We start from the raw sequence: 16327 nt of genomic DNA on the forward strand, positions 1-16327 counted from the left end.
CCTTTCCCCAGCTTGGAGTTAATAGGGGGTTTGAAAATTGTAGGACTCTCCTCTGATAGGCTCCCCTTGGTGTATGTGGATTTTAAGTACTTTGGGTCTTATTCACCCCCACTCCCCATCTTTCCAAAAGCCTGCATAGAAAGGCAGCAGGACAACGACTTTGCTGCTCCCCTAAACTGGAGGCTTAGGCCCGTTAGTTCCATTGTTTTCAAAAATTAAAACACGATGTATGGCAAAACCAATACAATAAAGTAGTTAACCTCCAATTAAAATAAATAAATTTATATTAAAAAATTAAAACATTGGTCCTTTTTTATAGATATAAAAATCATTGTTTTGAAATTCAAATGAGACAAGAATATATTATGTGAATACTCCTCTTGCTCACTCCCCTAATCCCAACCACCCTCCTCACAAGATCACCACTGGTTAACCATTTGATGCAGATTTTCCTGGTCTTTATTCTTGTGTATATTTCCTTTTCATAAATAAAAATGGAATCACTCTATAAATAAGGTTTATTACTCACTTCCCCCCATGATATTGCTCAGACTTCTTTTACAAGAACGTTTGTACGTTATTTGTATAATTTTAACATTTCAAATTAAACAATAAAAAATCACAAAGATTTTTCCTGTGTCATTACATATTTTTCTACAACATTGTGTTTAATGATGTATGAATGAACCATAATGTATCTAACTAATTCCCCATTTGCATTGTTTCCAATTTTTTACGTGAAGCTAGCCTGAATATCTTTGTTCATATATCTGTGTGCACTCATGTGGCTCTTTGTACAGATGGAATCCTAGGAAGGGAATGGCTGGGTCAAAGGATGTCAGAGGCACATCACAGAGGGATAGACTGCCCTCTGGAGGGCTGGTGAGGCTTTGAAAGCTTGTTGGGTTTCCCACTCAACCTGTTTCCTCTGTAAATTGGGAAGATGATGGAAGATATCCCCTCAGAGCGGGGGGATAGCATGAGGATGCATGCAAAGCCCGTGTTAGTGCTTTTGAAGTGACGGGAACTATTCAGTACCCCTTGGGCGGTGAGGCCATTTGGGCTGCCCAGCCACTCACAGTAGTGGATGATTGTGGCTGGGAACAAAGCATGGAAGCAGAGTGGCCTCATCCTCACGCTGGTGGGAGCTCACATTCCAGTTTGCCGTCCCTAAAGCAGTTCATGTTGGAGAAACAAAGCCAAGGGTCCTATTCTCCAGTTCACTTCCCAGGAGACAGTGGAGCTTCAGTGGGTACATGGTGGGACCCGAGAAGAGGTGACCTTGGAGAAAAGGCCATGCTGACTGCAAGTCTCCCCCTCTTGGACCCTGGACAGCCCCCAGGACAGGCTCCTCAGTCACTGGGGGTGGGGAGTGAATAGTTCTAAGAAGGAGAGAACTATTGCTTCCCACCCTCAGACCCGAGCAAGGCTGGTGGCCACAGGAGCCTGGGCTCTGAGGAGGGTTGGTCAGCCATCAGCGGGATCAAGGGCATGAGCATCTTTTGGGTAAGGGACAGATGGCCCTGACAGTGAAGGAAATTCTGCTGAGTCCAGCTTTGAAGGAGACTGATCTGTTCCATCCCCCCACACCCTGCCCCTTACCTCCCCGCCTCCTCCATAGGAAAGACAGCAGGAGACAGTAATTTAGTTCTATCAGTTTATTACTACCAACCTGTCACCCTCCACCCTCATGCACACATGCTTAGTCATGTGATCCCATGGACTGCAGCCCGCCAAGCTCCTTTGTCCAAAGGATTCTGCACGTAAGAATACTGGAGTGGGTTGCCATTTCCTTCTCCAGGGGATCTTCCCAACCCGGGGACCAAACCCGTGTCTCCTGCATTGGTAGGCAGATTCTTTACCACTGAGCCACCTTGGAAGCACCCCCCCCCACCTCCCTCATATTTACACTGAAACTATCCCCCCCCAAGATGGCTTCTACCAGAGTTTCTGGTTCTGAGTCCAAGTGTGTCTGCGAAGCAGGCAGTCCAAGACATGGTGGGCACTGTTTGCCCTCAGGCCAGTTGGGCCCTGGGAAAGAGTTACTCTGGGAATTCTGGGCACAAACTTGGTACTGGGGTCAAGGGAGGCCCCCTACCAACACTCTCTCCCTTCTGGAGCTCAAGGTCCATCAAAACCTTAGCAGAGTAAAGATGGAGTAGCAGACTCCACAATGTTAAGCTTTGCACTTTCTTTGCTTTTAAGGAGCCACGTGAGAGGCCAGGTCTGGGCCTGGACCTCTGCGGGGCCAGTCTGTCCTTGGAAGCCAGGTCTGGCTCAGCCTTGGGGAAGTGTCATTTGAGGGGCTCGGAAGGTGCTTATTGAGGTGTGGGCATTGACTTAAGCTGGGGCAGTTGCAACTTGGCTTGAGTTATATGAGAAGGTATGGAATGGAGGAGCAGGAGCCATTTCATTTGGGAGCCCAAAGCCCCTCTAGCACCCCCAGTAAACCCCACTGGTGTCCGGGGCCATAGTAACAGGACAACAGACATTTAACCATCACAGAATGTCAGAGTTAGCAAGGCCCTCAGAAACTATACGTTCTTATCCTGACCCGTCCTAGACTGAGACTGAAGAAAGCACTTGGTTGAAGGGGCACAATGATTTAGTGGCTAAACCTATAAGAAAATTAAGGTGAAGGAAAGTAGGAAAGATACATGTGGCTTTCTTCAAACCTTTGAGAATCTGGATTCATCTGTGATCAGTTAGAGTCCTTTGCAATGGTCACCTTTCCCAGGGTGTTGAGATTGGACCTGAACCACTGACTTGGCCCCCTTTTCAGGATCATCACGACAAAGGAAGATGGTGTGGAGGCAAGGAGGGTTTGGAGGCCTTGGTGGCCTCTTGGTATCCCCCTTGCCTTGGCCGCAGCTGGAAGAGCTGTGCTGTCAGTAGCTGGTGGAGGGAGGCGACCAGGCTTGTGTGGCCTGTCATGCACTCCAGTTGCATCTGTAAGGCCTGGCCAGCCTCTGCTGCCCTAGGGGCCCTTGGGGGATCAGGGCCAGGATCAGTGCCAGTCCTCCAGCCTAGGGCCACCACGGGAGGCCGGGTCCATCCCTTCTCCGGCCTCAAGGGGCCCCAGACAGGGAGAGGCCATGCAGTTGCTCCTCGGTGCCCGCCAGCTCTGCCTCATCACGCCCGCTCTCAGAGCCCTCGAAGCAGCCAGAGTCGCGTGGGATGTCCACCTTGGGCTCTGCCACTGTGCTCACCGCTGGCTCCTGGCCACTCTCTGTGCCCTCTTCCGCCTCCTCACTGCCAGCTGCCAGAGGCCAGGGAGGAAGAGGAATTGGGGGGGCTCAGGCTTTAGCGGTGAGGGGGCTTCAGAAATCTCAGGGGCTCCTTTTGGGTGGAGGGACCCTGGGAAGCCCACTGGAGGCTGTCTCTCCCTCTGGGGGCCAACCACCACCCTCCCCCCTGCCCAAAGTGCTGTCCAGGCCAGCTCTCCTGTCCAGGAGTGCAAACGTCTTCAGCACTGAGCTAGTAGCCAGGAAGCCTGCTCTCGCATCCTGGCCTCATCATTACCCAACACTGAGGCCTGGAGTCTGTGCCTCACCTCCTCTGGCCCCCCTTTGATCTCACAGGACGTTGTAGAGGTCGAGAAAACTCTCCTAAAACCCCTTCTGCTCACAAGCTCTGCCCAGAGATGGGAATTCAAGTGTAGAAAGCACCTGCCCACTGCGGAGGGGCACCAGGGCAGGACTGGGGCAGGCCTCCCCACCCCACCCTTCCCACCCTCCACTCCTAAGCCCACTCACTGTCGTAGTCCAGCAGCAGCTCGGCGGCCGTGAGCAGCTTGGCCCGATGCTGTGGGTCCATGATGTTTAGCTCATTGAGGTGTGTTTCCCGTAGCTCTTTGAAGTCCTCCAGTGTCTGGTAGCCGTTGAGCAGCAGAGTGGATGTGTGCTCCTGTGGGCAGAAGCAGGCCACTTACCAGCCACCCCCACTGAAGACCCATCTCTCCGCCCGGAACTGACTTGCTCTAGCCCCCATCCCTTGCTCCTAGACATACGGGCAGGTCCCCCACTCAAACCTCAAGGCCGATGCGCTCCAGCAGCTCATGCAGAGTCTTGGTCTTGGGCCTCTTGCCCTTGCTCTGTCGGCGGCTGGGACGTGCAGGCCCCACAGCCTCCTCGGGCAGCACATCCACGTAGATGAACTTGAAAGAGCCCAGCCTGCCGTTGAGCAGGCCCAGCCATGTGCCCACGGGCGGCTTTTCAACGATCTGGATCACGTCTCCTTTCTGTGGGAGGAGAGGAGAGTAGAACGGACGGAGGATGAGAGGGCCCCTTGGCCTCTTGCTGACACCACCTTACCCTGGCTCAGTGCAGCCTCCTGTATGGGTACAACCTGCCAGGCTCAACAGAGGCCTGAATGCTAACCTTACCTGCAGCTTCAGTGAGTCACGGTCATAGGGGCTGGGAGTGAAGTCGGTGTGGACTCGTGCCCGGCCACAGAAGGGGCCCGTGTACTGTGGTGCAGTGGATTCCTCCCCAAGGTTTCCAGAACCTGGGCTGGGGCTGCAGAGTTCACTGCCTGCAGGAAATGGGGCGGGGAGGAAGGTCATCTTTGTTCCCAGGACAGCTGGGGCAGTGCCCAAGCTGGTGCCTTCCAGGGGGTCTGGCTAGAAATCCCAAGGGAAGAAAACTGAGCTCCAAGAAGTCTCACACTGCAGAAGTGATTCTGAACCAACCTCTCCGCCACCCTGATGAGCATAGCTTCAGGGGCCCCAGGCATGAAAATAGCTGACCATAAGAGGATCAAAGACTAGGCAAATTGGGAGGGTCTCTAGAAAACAACTGGGCCAACACCCCCAATGAGCAGATGAGGAAACTGAGACCAGTCAGGCTAAGTGAACTGCCCAAAGCGTCTCACCTTATAATTGGCAGCCCTGGGTCTGTTAGACTCCAGGCTTCCTGACTCCCACTCCAGGGCTCCTGGAAGTCACCTTCCACCAAGAAGCCACACCGTGCATCAATATTACTTAATAAGACTCGGTGTCTAGCTACATCACATGGAAACTCAGATTCTTTCTGAGAAGGGCAGGATGAAGGGCGGAAGTGACTTTTAGTGGGGGTAAGGAAGTGTCTTTGGAGCAAGAGAAACATCAGAGAACTTGGAACTAATCATAAGGGTGAGAAAGGCAGTGCCTCTGTAGGTCTGCTGCCCACAGCCTGCAGAACCTCATTCAGGCAGGGCTGCTGAAAGCTCCTGTCCAGCCCCAGGGACATCTAGAAGATGCCAAGTGGAGCCCCAGGCCCAGCAAACGAAGGGCTTGTGTCCAGGAGGTGGAGTCTTCACAGCAGGAGAGCCAATACCCTGACCCCCAGCCTTGGATGTCAGAGGCCCAGGGAGCCCATAGCCTCTAGCTCCCCTTGGAAGATGGAGGAGGCCTAGACCAAGAGGGCAATGAGGTTCTTCCAGCCAGTGGAGGCTCATGGAGGGCAGAATTAAATTCAAGACGGGGTCACCTTGGGCAAGTCACTTAACTTGCCTGAGCCTCAGTTTTCACATCAACGAAGTGGGGATAATAATATTACCACCCCATGAGATTGTTAGGAAGATTTAATTTCAAGAGACTGGGAAAGGTCCCAGCAGATTAACAGGAAAGATCCATTTCTTTTACCAACCCTCTCAGACAGTCACCTGTATGGTGTTCACCCTGTCCTTTCCTCCAGGGTCAGCAAGTGTGCCCCCACCTCCCACACTCACCTGTGGATGTCTGGCGGCTGAGAGCTGGGAGCTCCTGCTCCTCCTGCTCAGAAAAAGCCAGCGCCATCTTTTCAGGGCCGGGGCTGTCCAGGCTGCAGTCTGGAGACGTTGGGGAAGCTGAGCCCTCCTCCAGAGTATCTCCCTGGAGGGGAGGAGAAGCAGGAAGTCCTGAGTAGCCTCGGTTGAGGTGCCCATGAGGCCGCCTCGAGTGCAGAGGAAGTGAGCCGGGGCTCCCGGGAGAGCTGGGGCCTGGCTGCCACCCCAGCCGTGCCTCTTGCAAGGCTGCAGGACACCCTCTGGGCCCTAGTTTCCTCTTCTGTGAAGTGGGACTGAGAGTGCTTGCCCTGCCCATGGAATGAGGCTCCCTTGGTACCATGTGAACGTGCTGTGTCAGCCTGAAGTGCCCATGTACACACACAAAAAGTCTTGGTGCTGGAGTCTGAACCCAGAGGTGTTAGTAGCGCATAGCCAGGCAGGTCACAGTGCTGAAGAGACTCACTACTTTTAACTATGTTCCTATGTGCGACACAGAGGATTTTAGTTCATCCTTACTCAAGGATGGGTGCTTGATCCTCCCAAGCTGACAGGTGAGAAGTCACGGAGGAATGTTCCCAAGGCCATGCAGGAACTCACAGCCCCGTCAGCCTGACTCCACAGCTGCTGGGCCTCCCCAGCCCTCAGTGCAGTTGTAACTCTTTCACCAGTTGACTGAATGGGAATAAAAGCCCTGAGTTGTAGGGGCTGCCAGTTTCTGTGTTATAAATACTTCCCATAGTGGCCAACAGATCTACCACCTAAATGAGCAGTATGCATGTGTTCACAGTCGTGTGAAACTCTTTGTGACCCCATGGACTGTAGCCCACCAGGCTCCTGTGTCCATGGGATAGCCAAGGCAGGAATACTGGAGTGGGTTGCCATGCCCTTCTCCAGGGGTTCTTCCTGACCCAGGGATCGAACCCGCATCTCCTATGGCTCCTGCATTGGCAGGCAGAATCTTTACCACTGTGCCACCAGGGAAGCCAGCATGAGCGGCAGCATTGGTTATTTGCACCCCCCAGCCACTGGGACAAGGGCACAGAGCACAGTGAAAGGTGGGACAAGAGTTAGGAAGTGAATTTTGAAGACTGACTTTACTCTTTTTTTCTTAAAATAATTGATTTAATTCTAAGTTGGTATAAATTAATTTTCAATAATGCTTGTATCTCACACCTGGCTCATGAAATTACTGAAGATTTGAGCAACTGCTGTCTTGAGCTGGCAGGAGTCTGCTAGTGGGAGCTAACTCCAGCACACTGCTGCCAGGGTGCCTCCTCTGAGAGCTAGGAGCAAACCAGACGCCCGGTGTGACTTCAGCTACTTGGATGTGCCTGCCCCACAGCTGTCTGTCTTGCCCTCCCTCCCTGGGCCAAGGCCAGCCTTTTAGAAAAAAAAAAAAACAACTTTTTATTTTGTATTGGAATATAGCCAGTTAACAATGTTGTGATCGTTTCAGGTGGACAGCGAAGGGACTCAGCTATACATGTATGTATTCTACCCCAAACCCCGTCCCCACGGCCAGCCTTCTCGGTTTTCTTTCTTCGGGCATCTTTGAATCAAGCCTTTCCAATCTCAGTGGCTCATTTCAAGTAAAACTTCATGGTGAATGAACATGCCCCAGGCTATCTCATCTCCTCAGGTCAGTCTCCCGAGGAAGCTTGTTTCCCAGACCTTCATCCCTCCTCAGACCCCACTACTGCTCCCTCAGGACCGTGCCTGCCTGCCACGTGCTTGGCTGGGGGAACTCCCTTCCCATGGTGACCTTCGTGCTTGTATGGGGCCAGGCAGTGTGCCCAGGCAGTGGCTCTCCTGACGGCCATGCTCACCCCCCACTAGACCGCTGCTTTTCCTTGTGGCACCCGCCCCAACCCGCTGAGTCCCTGGGTCCCAGGCCTCACCATCTCCTCTGACAGGGCCTTCACCATCTTCTTGCCCGTCTTCCTGTTCATGGTTCGGGAAATCACCGCTCTCCACTTCTTCCCCAGCTTCTTGCCGCTCTTCTCGGCATCCTCTGGGGTCGGCACACCTGACTCATCTTCTGGAATCTGTGACAAGAAATTTGGAGATTCGGGAACCTAGGTGGCCATGTCTGGGTCCAGGACTTGGGAGCAGAAGGAGGCCTTGGGGTCCAGGTAAACCCCAGAGGGGTGGAAGGAGAGGTCCCTATCCTCATTTTAGCCCCAGACCTATTCTTGGCCCTATTCATTCATATTTAAATTGGCAATTTGCAAACAAAAAGAATGCAGGTGAAGCTAAAGGGCCTAGAATTTTGGTGGGTGCAGAGGTAGGCCCAAAGTGTTTAAAAAGGCTTTGCCTCCACAATCCTAAAATCCTCTTTCCCCTCCCTCCCTCCCTCCTTCCCCTCCACTCCCCAATCCAGGGCCCGCAGCCAGATCCCCCAAGGAGGCTCTGGAACTCACATTATCTTCCAGATTAAATTCCTTCTCGCTCACCACAGGGGAGCTGGGTTTGGATTTGGCAAAATCTTTGAAGCTGCTGGAGCGCTGAAGGGAGAGCTGGGAGAAGCAGAAGTGTTACCAGGAGTTAAATTGTGTTGCATTACAATTGTGGTCAGTAAGGAGCACAGAGCTGTTCTTGCTCCCAACACAGCGCGTTTAACCCAGGGCTGGGCCCAGAGCTGAGAGGTGACGCTGCAAGTCCTCATCCTGCTCTTCAGCAGCGAGCGGTCCCCTTAAGCAGGCTCCTCACCTCAGGAGCCTCAACCCAGTCAGGCCACAGGCTGAGCCCACTGTTCCACCAGCACCTTAATTCTGGTCCCCAGAACCCTGTAGTAAAAGATTAAATGTGTCTGAGGAAACGTGTGTCTACTACTGGAGACCTACCTCATGTGCAACAGCGTCACCTCTTCATACAGTAGAGCAAACCCTCCAAAACCCCACAGCCCGGCCTCCAGGCTCTCTCTTCCCCAGGCCTGGTTTCCTGTGACTGATCGTGGGAAACACACTGGGGCCCTCAGCCTGACACATCGATATCCCAAGAAGAGAGAGGGCCGTGACACATTGGTGTCCCATCCAAGGGCCAGTAAGACTGGCATTATGCGTTCTGGAAAGCCATGGTACAGATTGAATGAGAAAAGGTTTGGGACATCAATGATTGGTTCTAACATAATAAAAGAACGCTGCCAGTTTCTGTCTTCATCTCTGCTTTTAATCTCAGCTGCTAATGAGCTGGCTACTCTACGCACTTGCCAGTGTTCAGATTTGTTGTTGTTTAGTCACTAAGTCCTGTCCGATTCACTGTGACCCCCATGGGACCCCCTATGGACTGTAGCCCACCAGGCTCCTCTGTCCATGGCTCAACCTATTGTTTGAGCTGCGGATGAAAACTGTTGCCCATCTCCGCTGTATCAGCAAACAAAGGATGCCGTGGCCATCCAACCATCAGTCACCCCACGGTGAGCCTGAAGGCACCAGGATGCAGACTGGCTGCCAGCTGCCCGGCTCTTAGCCACTTCAGCCACCACTGATGATGCTCCCTGAGGGGACACAGGATGGGAAAGAACACAATACTGGCCCTTATCTTTGCAAAGCAAAGGAATAACTTCAATAAGCGCCGACTCTTGCATCTTCCCATAACACAGAGAAGTGCTAAATTTATTTACTTGGGTTGTCTAGTTTTCTTTAACTAACAGTAATCTTTTGATATTCTGACTACCTGGTCTTTGTTACAAAACTCCTTTGTATTCTGGCTCCTCCCTTACCTCTCGGGAGCAGTCCCTCGGAGCTATCTGAGAGGCTTCCCCCATCCCCCATCCCCCCCTCAAGTCCTCAGAAAGTCCACTCAATAAACCATAATTCTCAACTTTTAGGTTATGCATTTTTTTTCAGTCGACAGCACTGATAAGCCTGTTTTCAGGAAATGAGCTTTCTTAACTGCACATGCATGCACATGGCGAGATAGTAGAAGAAAGTGGGGCCAGGTAAGGAGAGCTGACTTGAGACACAAGAAGGGGAGGCTGAACCCGAATCAAGTCAAGACCAGAGGTGCACACAGGAACCAGGGTTCACAGATGGCCAGACAGATAGAGTGGGGTCAGCTGCAGACACCAGAGATAAGGCCTTGAGGAACCGAAGCCCCAAACCTGCACAAAGTTGAAAGTTTCACATCCTCTTTCCTACGAAAGGGGGGTCCAATGACAATCCCCCAGGGCAGGGGCAGTATCACACACACCCCCATACACATAATTGGTCCCCCACTCCACGGACTACAGTGGAACACTTCAGTTCCCTTGGTCTTGACCAAGAGCAAGTCAGTAATCAGGGGCAGCGACCACACCTTCCGAGAGGTCACAGCAAGCTAGAGGACCAGAAACCAGGTCAGCGGCCAGGTCAAGCAGATACCACCACCATGAAGGCCTCCTGGGTGAGGCGCCTGCATCCTTAGGAAGAAAGCCCCTTACATGTGATGCGGGGGAGCTGGGAAAGGGACCTGAGTGGTACAGGGCATGGTGGTGGGGTGACTGCCTCCTATTCCTATGCATCTCCTCCATCCTCCTTCCCTGGTTTTCCCTACCCACTATTTTTTCCTCTTTTTCTCCCTCGTTCTCCCGTTCTCTCTTCCACCTTCCATTCATTTCCCCCCTCTTGTATAGCTAGGATGCAGCTGCCTGGATAACTTCCTCCTCTTATTGCCTGGAAACGAGGGAACAGAGAGAGGGTGGGCACCAGGCTGGCCCGGGCCCAAGGAGGGTAGGCTGGGCGCCTATATTTAGGCTGATCAGGCCTATTGTGGCTTTCCCTTCATCAGGCCCGAGTCTGGTCTGCAGACCAGGAGGCTGAGAGTCGCCCCTGAAGCCCCAGGGACCAGTGAGCCTGGAAAGCCCGAAGCAGGGAAGGCGTGGGGCCGGAAGTGGGCTTTGTTGAGGAAGAGTAAACTGACCGCTAGGCTGCCCTCTAATTGCAGTTCTTTCCTTTTCCTGTCATTAATCTGCCGTCGTCGGGGTTTGGGGGTGGCTGGGGGGCGGGGGTTTGGGGGTGGCTGGGAGGGCAGCTTTTTGGCTCCTGGGACCTCTGTCCCAGCTTTAGCTCAAAATGGGAGAAAACAATCTAAAAGGCCCGTGGGGACGGCGCTGGAACGTGGGCCTGGCCGGCTGCTCCTCAACCCTGGCCTGGGTACACAGAAAGGACTAGAAAAATTCTTTGGGGGACTAAGGATAAGGTCTTTTGCCCGGCCCACCTCTAAACTCAGGAGCACCCCAAATATCCTGAATGCCTTTCAGTGAGTCTGAAGTGACTCATATGTCCAGGTATGAGTGGAAATCCTTGAGCCCTTTTGGATTTTCTGCCTGGCCTCCCTTTAGGGTGAGGCCTTCCTGGGGGTCCTGGGCTGGAGGTGGTACCATACACTGTAAGCCCCATTTTCATGTCTAAGGGGAGTATGCGGGCCTCTCGGAAAGAACTACTGTTTGGGCGTCACACGTTGCTGAGTGTGACCTTCGGTAAGTTTCTTTATCTTCCCCAAACCTCAGTCTCTTTATTTGGTGTCAGCTGGCAAGAGTTCACATCTTGCTTCTGCCATGGAGCAGCTGTGTAAAGCTGGGTGAATTTCTCAATTTCTCTGGGCTTCTGTTTCCTCATGGGTGAAATGAAGAGCATAGCACCCATCTCACTGGGTTGTTGTGAGGCAGAGAAGGGTGAGCACGGGACATGGCAACCCCTCACGGCTCCTATCCCTCGCCTTCCCTACAATCAACCATAGCTTCTCCCATCCTTCAGAACCCAGTTTAACTGGAAACAACTCAAACACTCATCAGCTGTAGAGAGGACCTGTGAACTGTGGCAGAGTCACATGAGGGGATAGCACACGGCAATGAACTTCGTGCAACTCTCCCCAGCAATATGGTGCTCACAGCTACACTGTTGGGCAGAAGAGACCTGCCACCAGGGTATACTATATGGTTCCCTGTACAGAAAGTTCAAAACTAATCCATGCAAAAAAAAAAAAACAAAACTAATCCATGCAGTTGGAAGTCAGGAGAGTGGTTGGTTACCTTTGGGGGAAAGGGGGCATGCAGTGACTGGCAGGGGCATGAGGGAAACTTCTGGAGTGTTGGAAGTATTCTGTGTGATCCAGGGGCTGCCTACATGGGGATGCTCACTTTACAGAAATCCGTCGAGTGTTACATTTATGATGTACATGCTTCTTTGTATGGATATTATACTTCAATAAAAAGTATTTTCAAATCTAGTTTTAAAGGCACTGCCCCCCTGCAAGAAGCTTCCCCCATCGCCCCCTCAGAGGCTCACCCTGCTGGGCCTGGCATCTTCCCTGCTTTCTAAGCAAGTGCGGCTTTCCAGCATCTCTCCAGCCCCATCCCAGGTGTCTCTGTTGCTATGCTGTCTGCTCCTTCAGCGTACTGGTCGCATACTGAGCACCCTCTGGGCTCTGGACGCTGGCCTGTGCATGTGTGGGAATCCAGTAATGAGAGGTCGAGTACCTCCCCTGTGCCCCGTGCTTTGCCAAGCACTGTGTGTGTGTCCACTCGCTTCAGCCTCCCTGCAGCCCCGTCTTACACCCACTCTTTCTAGCTAGGGACACTGAAACTGGGAGAAATGAAGCATCCTAGATGGAGTGACACAGTAGGTGGAGGCCAGCATCAAGCCCATGTCTGAGATTCTGGAAGCTTCTGCTTGTCACTGTGCTCAGAGCTCACGAAGTCACCTCCTCATACAGAAGTGGATTAAGGGTAATGGTGACTGCAGGTGTGATTTGGAAGAAGCTACCAGGAGAGCAGGTGGGAGCATGGAGGGAGAAGGGCTCTAGAGGGCTTCGTGGAGGAGGAGGCACCTTTGAGCTAGGCTGTCCTGGGGATCCAGGATTGCTCCAGGTGAAGCTGGGAAGGGTTTGATCAAGAATGATGATGGAATGGTGAGTATACCAGTGTTTGGGGTGAATGGTGGAGCAGAAAAGGCCACGGAAGGCCCTTGCCAGCCATGGTGTTAGCCTGTGAGCAATGAGGAGCCATGGAAAATATGAAGCGCTTGCTAGTGGCGGGGTAGGGGGTGGCATACCAAGGTGTGCTGTAGGAAGGGAGCCAGCAAAAGTAATGTGCCAAGATTGCAGAAGAGAGGGGCAGGGAGAGACTGGAAGGAGTGGACAAGTGACCCCTCAGATAGGAGCCTTGAGTCCTCTCCATTTTCCCTGGTGGCAGGTCTGGGATGTAGTGAAGAGTAGGTGTGCGATGGGGTAGGACTATCCTTAGGGGAGGCAGGTCCTAGGACAAACTCCTGTCCACTGCCTATATTCCAGCAGATCAGAGAGAGTGCAAAGAGATGGTTTGATGGAGGCAAGAGTCTCCAAAAGGCAGCCAAGGGGTATTGCCTCCCCCAACCTCCCTCCCCCTTCAACCTGGGCATCTCCTCAGTCCTTCATGACACACACGTCCTGACCCCACCACCCTGGAAGGCTTGTTCCTGACTCTTCTTGGGGCTCCTTGGAAGGTCACTCAGTCCATAGCCATCTGGGCCTGCCATGCAGAGCCCTTCTGCTGATAGGTTGAGTCTTTTATGCTCATCAGACTTCTCCAGTGTTTTTGAGGTCAGTAGAGAGATGAGAGTAGAGGGAGAAGGGGTTAAGACTCTGGACACTGACAGATCTTGGCTTCACTCCCTGCTTGGCAGCTTCCTAGCTGTGTGTCCTTGAGTAAATCACGTCACCTCTCTGCGCCTTGGCCGTAAAGTAAAAACAACACTGGCCCCCACCTCACAAGGCTGTTGTGAAGAGTCAATGAGCTAAGAGATGAGTGCAGAGCATAGCACCCGACATCTGGTGAGCTACGAGGTCTTATTTTCTCCACTTCAGGGCTGGGGCCGTGGCTTGTTTTTGGCAGTGGGCTCTCTGCCCCCACCCAGGGCTTCAGCGTGCACCCCTTCATGTGCACAGGCACACATGTGACAGTGCGCTGGCATGTACTGTTGCAAGTGATCCATACAACCTCCTGAGGTGGGCAGGTCAGGACCTATCCCTCTTTGTCAAGGTCCCCAGCACATCCTCCACTCACTCCACACTAGCCTTTGTACTATTCCCTCCACCACGTTGCCTTGGCCTCTGAGGGGCAGGGACATGCCCAAGTCACAGAGCTGGAGCTGTGCCGCTGCCTCCTGGCCTGGGGAAGCTGCTGTGTCCGCCTTCTGGAAAGCTGGTTTGTCTAAGAGTGGTTCCAGGGGATGTGGCTGGGAGAGTGGCTCTGGGGGCTGGCCCAGGCTCTGATGGGCTGAGGCAGGGTTTGCCAGGCCGATGTTTCCCTAGAGGACATGGCCCTCAGAGGGCTGCAACAGCCTGGACTCTCCTGGGAGAGGCCTGTGGGAATCCCAGGAACCCACCAAACCCAGAATCTGGATGATGGAAGTGGGGAGAGAAAATGGGACTTCTGGCTCCTGTGAGCTTTCAGGCCCCTCCACCTGAGGCGGCACAGGCTGCTTGTGTGAAGTGTCAGCTCTTCTCAGACTCTTTTCTCCGCTCAGCTCCCCTGTGGCTTGAAGCCCAGCAGTGTCTTGGGCGGTCTCCGTTTCCCACCCCCATCAGCCGAAGAGCAAGGGGAAGTGGACCCACTCGCTGAGGAGGGCCAGCCAATGGCAAGTCTGCCAGGCTAGTCTGCCGGGGCTGGCGCTGTGTGGTGCTTGGACAGGGGTGACAGAGCCTGTGTGAAGAGTGGTGAATCTCTTTCCCACCCGCCCACCTCCACTGCAACCTCAGCGAAGCGGCTGGGGTGGGGGAGAATACAGCCGGAAGTGGCAGCCACCCCAGGACTTCAGGGGGAGCAGGATATACACCCAAGTGCCCGAGGCTCGGCTTCTCAGCTGGTTTGGTCTCTGCCTGGGAGCCGCTCCTCTGACAAAGGGGCTCCCCCACGTAGCACCTGGGCTAGGCTTCAGGGGAAAGCAGCAGGGCACCATGGAGGCCTGGAGGCCCCGGACCTTGGCCTGTGGCTATGCCTGGCCTCTCCGATCTGCTTCAGGCCTAGTTGGGATGGTCCTAGGATCCTACTGGGTGTGTGGATGTACCTGCTGATGGTTGGGGAGAATCTGACAATTGAGTCCAAGATTGAAGTGTAGAAATCCTCAAATTCAACTAGAGAAACCTAAATGTGGCAGAGCCTTCAAGGAATCTTCTAGGCTGGCCTCAAAACTCCAGGAAGATGAGCAGATGCTTTTCTTCCTGGCCTTTAAAATATGCCTGCTCCCCACCCACAGAATTTTTCCCCCTCAGCCCTCATTCCCACGCCTCATCTCAGCAGCTTCATTTCTCATTCTTCACAAATAATTTCTCCCCAGCTGGGAAGAACCTGCATGCCCCCTGCAACCCACTGCGGGTTTGGAGGCCCTTTCCCTGAATCTGGAAATCTGGGCTGCATCTTCAGGTGGCCCCCTCTCCTGTGGGCCCCTGGGAGCTACAACAAAGCTGAATGAAGATGGCCAAGCTCAGGCTAGGGCCAAAGGGCAGGGGCTCTGTGAGCATCATGGCTCCTGGCCGGGCAGCCCAGTGGAGCACTGTGAGTGAGATGGCTCCTGAGAGGCAGGCTCGCGAGGGACCGTTGTAGGGGAGAGACTAAATACAGTCTCAGGTTCAACTTGAGAATTGTATTCTGTAATTCTTAAATTCTAGTCTAGGATTCTAGTCCCCAATTTTAAGTCTCTTACCCTGGTAGTGTTGAATCCTGCAACTCAAGGCTTCCAAGAGTGTATTCTATAACTCTGTTTCTCTACAATTTGGGACATCTCTCCTGGATTTCTGTTACTAGTCCCATGCCCTTGGGAGAATGGCCCTCACCTACAGACTCAACAGAAGGTCTTTGGCTCTTCCCACTTCTGTGAGTTCTGGAGAGGATGGGCTGACAGAGCAGAGGGAAGGAAGCAACAAGTTCCCAAAGATGCACCTCACCTTTTTCTTCTGAGTAGGCTCCTTCTCGCTGGCGTTGGAGGGCTTACGGCGCAACATGGTCCTCTATCCTGGTGATACTCCGTGCCTGCTCTCCTAGGTGTCGAGATGCGGAGGCCTCTTGCTCAGCCTCGCCGGTACCGTCCAGGGGCCACGGCATGGACTGAGCCTGTGGCTGCCACTCTGACTGCTGCACTGGCAGCTTGGGGGTGCGGGCCATGGACACCCCGGCGGCAGCGGCATACAGGAAGCCCCATCACGTGACCTACTCTTACAGCAATCGCAGCCCCTGCTGGCCCCTGGGGAGGAAGGAAGTCCCAGCTTCAGTCTCCAGAGATTCTGATGCAGACAGCTTTTGGGTTGAACAAGCAGAGAAAAGTCCCTACCCTGCCATCTCATGGCAATCCTTGCCAGTCCTTTGGCCAATCAACCTGATGTTATACAGCCTACTCAAGCCTTTTATCTCACTGACCAGAATCCAGATACTGCAGGTGGGACCATCTCTCTGCTGGTGTTGGGCCAATGCTCCCAGTCACCTTGTATCACCAAGATCATCACTGCGATCACTACCTCTGCCATCACTCTAGAGTCATCATTCCTATCTACAGCCATCACCTTACAGATCAGCCCTGAAGTCATCCCCACTGCCGTCAGCACATCTACAGCCATTATTGCTAGAACAACC

At 53.3% G+C, this 16327-nt stretch overlaps 1 protein-coding gene across 1 annotated transcript; it reads right to left on the bottom strand.

Moving 5' to 3' along the window:
• Positions 1-1643: 1643 nt before the first annotated feature.
• Positions 1644-15875, bottom strand: SASH3 (SAM and SH3 domain containing 3). The gene is made up of 8 exons (XM_005700371.3): positions 15646-15875; positions 8166-8261; positions 7644-7790; positions 5710-5851; positions 4385-4533; positions 4031-4240; positions 3756-3906; positions 1644-3259 (listed from the first exon to the last, which is right to left on the bottom strand). The coding sequence occupies exons 1-8, from the start codon at positions 15700-15702 to the stop codon at positions 3069-3071; spliced, it is 1143 nt and encodes a 380-aa protein (XP_005700428.1). The 5' UTR covers positions 15703-15875; the 3' UTR covers positions 1644-3068.
• Between the last annotated feature and the right edge of the window lie 452 nt (positions 15876-16327).

Source organism: Capra hircus, unplaced genomic scaffold, assembly GCF_001704415.2.
Source record: "Capra hircus breed San Clemente unplaced genomic scaffold, ASM170441v1, whole genome shotgun sequence".
In the NCBI taxonomy this organism is placed as follows: domain Eukaryota; kingdom Metazoa; phylum Chordata; class Mammalia; order Artiodactyla; family Bovidae; genus Capra; species Capra hircus.